We start from the raw sequence: 4010 nt of genomic DNA, 5'->3' as shown, positions 1-4010 counted from the left end.
CACTTCTGCCTCTTCCTGGGCATCTCCCTGGCTGCCCTCCTGGGCAACGGCCTCGTCATCAGCGCCGTAGCCTGCGGCCACCACCTGCACAGACCCATGTTCTTCTTCCTGCTCAACCTGGCCTTCAGCGACCTTGGCTCCATCTGCACCACTGTCCCCAAAGCCATGCACAATTCCCTCTGGGACACCAGGACCATCTCCTATGCAGGATGTGCTGCACAGCTCTTTCTTTTTGTATTTTTCATTTCAGCAGAGTATTTCCTCCTGACCATCATGTGCTACGACCGCTACGTGTCCATCTGCAAACCCCTGCACTACGGGACCCTCCTGGGCAGCAGAGCTTGTGTCCACATGGCAGCAGCTGCCTGGGCCAGTGCCTTTCTCAATGCTCTGCTGCACACAGCCAATACATTTTCCCTGCCCCTGTGCCATGGCAATGCTCTGGGCCAGTTCTTCTGTGAAATGCCACAGATCCTCAAGCTCTCCTGCTCACACTCCAAACTCAGGGAACTTGGGCTCATTGTGCTAAGTGCTTCTCTATATTTTGGCTGTTTTGTGTTCATGGTTTTCTCGTATGTGCAGATCTTCAGGGCCGTGCTGAGGATCCCCACTGAGCAGGGACGGCACAAAGCCTTCTCCACCTGCCTCCCCCACCTGGCCGTGCTCTCCCTGTTTCTCAGCACTGGCACATTTGCCTACCTGAAGCCTCCCTCTATGTCCTCCCCATCCCTGGATCTGGCCCTGTCAATTCTGTACTCGGTGGTGCCTCCAGCCCTGAACCCCCTCATCTACAGCCTGAGGAACCAGGAGCTCAAGGCTGCAGTGTGGAAACTGATGACTAGGCAAGATCAGAAACATTAAACTGCTGGCCAGTTCTTGCAAATCATTTGTAATAAAGGTCATCTTTGATAGATCTTGTTGCTTTGCTTGCAGTTGTTTTTTTTTTTTTTTTTTTCCTGTGATTAATTTTCAATTATGTTCACAAAGCAAGGCCACTGTGTGTGCCCTGACTTGTTTTCTTTCACTCCATATTTTCTGTGGTCAAAAGACTGTGTCAGTGAGGAGCTGTGCACTCAGTGACTTTAAACGAACTAAAGGATCTCCCAGAAAAGTTTTCACTGGAGATCCCTTGTTTTGTTCCCTTCCTTTGCAGCTGCAGCAGCAATGTCTGTGTGCAGGGCTGGGGACAGATCAGTGCTGGCACAGCAGCTCTGGCCTGCTGGCCACACCATTCATGATCCAGGCCAGGAGCCATTGGCCTTCTTGGCCACCTGGGCACACTGCTGCCTCATGTCCAGCCTGCTGTCCACCAGTCCCCTCAGGTCCGTTTCTGCCTGGCCACTCTCCAGCCACTCTGTCCCCAGCCTGTAGCACTGCAGGGGTTGTTGTGGCCCAAGTGTAGGAGCCAACCCTTGGTCTTGTTAAACCTCCCATTGTGGGATTTGGGCCCTGGATCCAGCCTGTCCAGGGCCCTGTGCAGAGCCCGCCTACCCCCCAGCAGATCCACACTCACACCCAGCTTGGTGTCAGCTGCAAATTTGCTGATGGTGGACTCAATACCCTCATCCAGACCATCAATGGAGATGTTGAAATCCACACTGGCTGGGTCTGATCCCTCAGCCATCCTGTGGGTGCCGTGTGATGGCACTCAAGGTGATCTGTTCCATAACCTTGCTGGGCACCGAGGTCAGGCTGACAGGCCTGGAGTTCCCCAGATCCTCCTGCCAGCCCTTCTTGGGGATGGGCTCACATTGGCACCTCCAGTCCTCTGGGACCTCCCTGGGGAGCCAGGACTGATGAGAAATGATGGAGAGCAGCTTGGGGAGCTCATCCACCTGCTCCCTCATCCCCCTAGGATGGATTCCGTCTGGTCCCAGGGACACCTGTGAGCATCTGAGTGGCTCAGCAGGTCAGCAGCTGCTTCCTCCTAAAATATAGGGGGGCTGTTCTGCTCCCTGTGCCCATCTACCAGCTCAGGAGAACACTTGTCCTGAGGATGCGTCTTATTGTTGAAAACGGAGGCAAAGAAAGGGCTAAGTACCTCAGCCCTTTTCTCAATTTAGTTACTATATTCCTCCCCAACCATATCCAATAAATAATGGAGGTTGACCTTATACCTCCTTTTGCCAGTAATATATTTATAAAACCATTTGTATTATCCCTTACAGAAGCAACCTGGTCAAGTCCTAATTGAGCTTTCACCTCTCTAGTTTTCTTTCTGCATGACCTGACAACATCCTTCAACATTTCCTGATTTTCCTGCCCCTCTGTCCAATAGCAATGAACCCTCCTTTTTTCCCATGAGTTCCTGTTGAAGCCCCATGTCCAAGCAGGCCAGTCATTTTCCTTGCTAGCTCATATTTTGGCACAGAGGGACATGCTGTTCCTGCTCCTTCAAGATTTCTTTCCTGATTTGTGTCCATCTTTCCTGGACCCCTTTGTTTTTGAGAGCTGTTTCCCTTAAAAATATCAGTACCTGATTTGGCACTCCCCAAATCTGCATCCTGAATAGGTCAAAGTCTGCCCTCTGTAAATCCACTGCAGAATTTTGTTGATGCCCCTCCTTCTTTCACAGAATATATAAAAACTCTGTAATTTCACGGTCATTGTACCCCAAACAGCTTCTGGTCAGCACATCTCCCACCAGCCCTTGTCTGTTTGTGGACAGCAGCAGACAGAGCTTTCCTTGGCACTGGGATGAAAAGGAAACCTCCCCAAAGCTTGAAAGGTTCAGTCTGGAGCTGAGCAAAAAGAAAAGTCTCTCCAGGGCAGAATTTTGGTGCAGGACGTGTCCCAGCGTGAGGCCGGGCCATGGCCTGGCTCTGTGTGCCAGGAGCCGGCAGCGCTGGGTGCAGGGAGCCCAGGGAGGGCACAGAAATGCTGGGCTGAGAAATGCTGGGGGGACAGCGAGATGGGCGTGTGCAGCCGGCCAGGGCACAGCAGCAGCACGCACAGGGGGCACAGCCTGCAGGACACATGGCCAAGGGCTGGGCAGGGCTGGCAGGGCCACAGGCACCCAGGCCTTTGTCCCCTGGGCTCTGCCAGCGCCTCTGCAGGCCCCACAGAAGGAACTTTCCTTCCAGGGGCTGCACTTTGCTCCTGCCCGGCCCCTCCCTGAGGAGGCTGGCAGGGCTTGCAGCTTTGTGCCATTTGTCCTCGCTGCCCCTCCCATCCCACTGCCCCACAAGCAGCCCCGAGCCACCCGGGAGGGACAGGCCCTGCTGTGCCAGGCCTGGGCTCAGGGCTTGGCCTTTCTGCTGCCTCCAACCAGCCCAGGCCTTGCTCAGCATTGCAGTTCCCTGCTCACAGCCTGCGGCTCCCTGCAATCCTGGCCTCAAGGATCTGCTCTCAGCAGTCCCTGGGGAGCCTTTGGCACTCCCTGCCCTCAGTGGGGCCCAGGGATGCTCCAAGGGACTTGGAGTTTTGCTTCTGCCTCCTTGAGCAGCTTCTTCAACCCTCTCTCCATGCCTAAGCGTCCTGGACTCAGCCCCAAATCCAGTGTGGGGCTCATGAAAATACAGAATACCTTCACGAGCTCTTTCTCTCTCTTCAGTTGTCTTCATGTCTCCAATGTAAGAAATAAAATACAAATTTCTAAACTCAGTTAAGATTTCTACTGTAAGGTGCCTTCTCTCAGTTAAAATACTGGTGACCTTGTTATCTTGTACCTATTGAAAGGTCTCTTTTGTTAAATACCGTTTACCCCATACCTGCCTTCTCTCGTTAAAGGCTACTTATCGCAGTATCTCGTACCTATTGAAAGGTCTGCTTTGTTAAATACTGTTTACCCCATACCCATTGTTATTGTAATGCTTTCCCTGTTAAATGCTATTTACCTCAAAGTCTCTTCCTTTAGAACTGTATTCTTCCCCGTCGAGTACCTGTTCCTGCCCTGCCGGCTCCCGCCCTGCTGGCTCCCGCACGGCAACCGGTGACTCCACCCGGTATGTAAATGAAGAAGACTCCCACGGACCTCAGCGCCCAGAAGGAGCGGAAAAAACCCCTAAAAA

The 4010-nt window shown here is 53.0% G+C and overlaps 1 protein-coding gene across 1 annotated transcript; it reads left to right on the top strand.

Annotated features, from left to right (window-relative positions):
- Positions 1–96: 96 nt before the first annotated feature.
- On the top strand, positions 97–861 carry LOC136305281 (olfactory receptor 14C36-like). The gene has a single exon (XM_066208559.1). The coding sequence runs from the start codon at positions 97–99 to the stop codon at positions 859–861; it is 765 nt and encodes a 254-aa protein (XP_066064656.1).
- The last annotated feature ends 3149 nt before the right edge of the window (positions 862–4010 follow it).

The sequence above is a fragment of the Chamaea fasciata genome, unplaced genomic scaffold (assembly GCF_029207755.1).
Source record: "Chamaea fasciata isolate MVZ Bird 193981 ecotype frontalis unplaced genomic scaffold, bChaFas1.0.hap1 SCAF_347, whole genome shotgun sequence".
Taxonomy (NCBI): Eukaryota; Metazoa; Chordata; class Aves; order Passeriformes; family Sylviidae; genus Chamaea; species Chamaea fasciata.
Note: the sequence above shows the minus strand (reverse complement) of the source record. Positions and strands in the feature narration are given on the sequence as shown.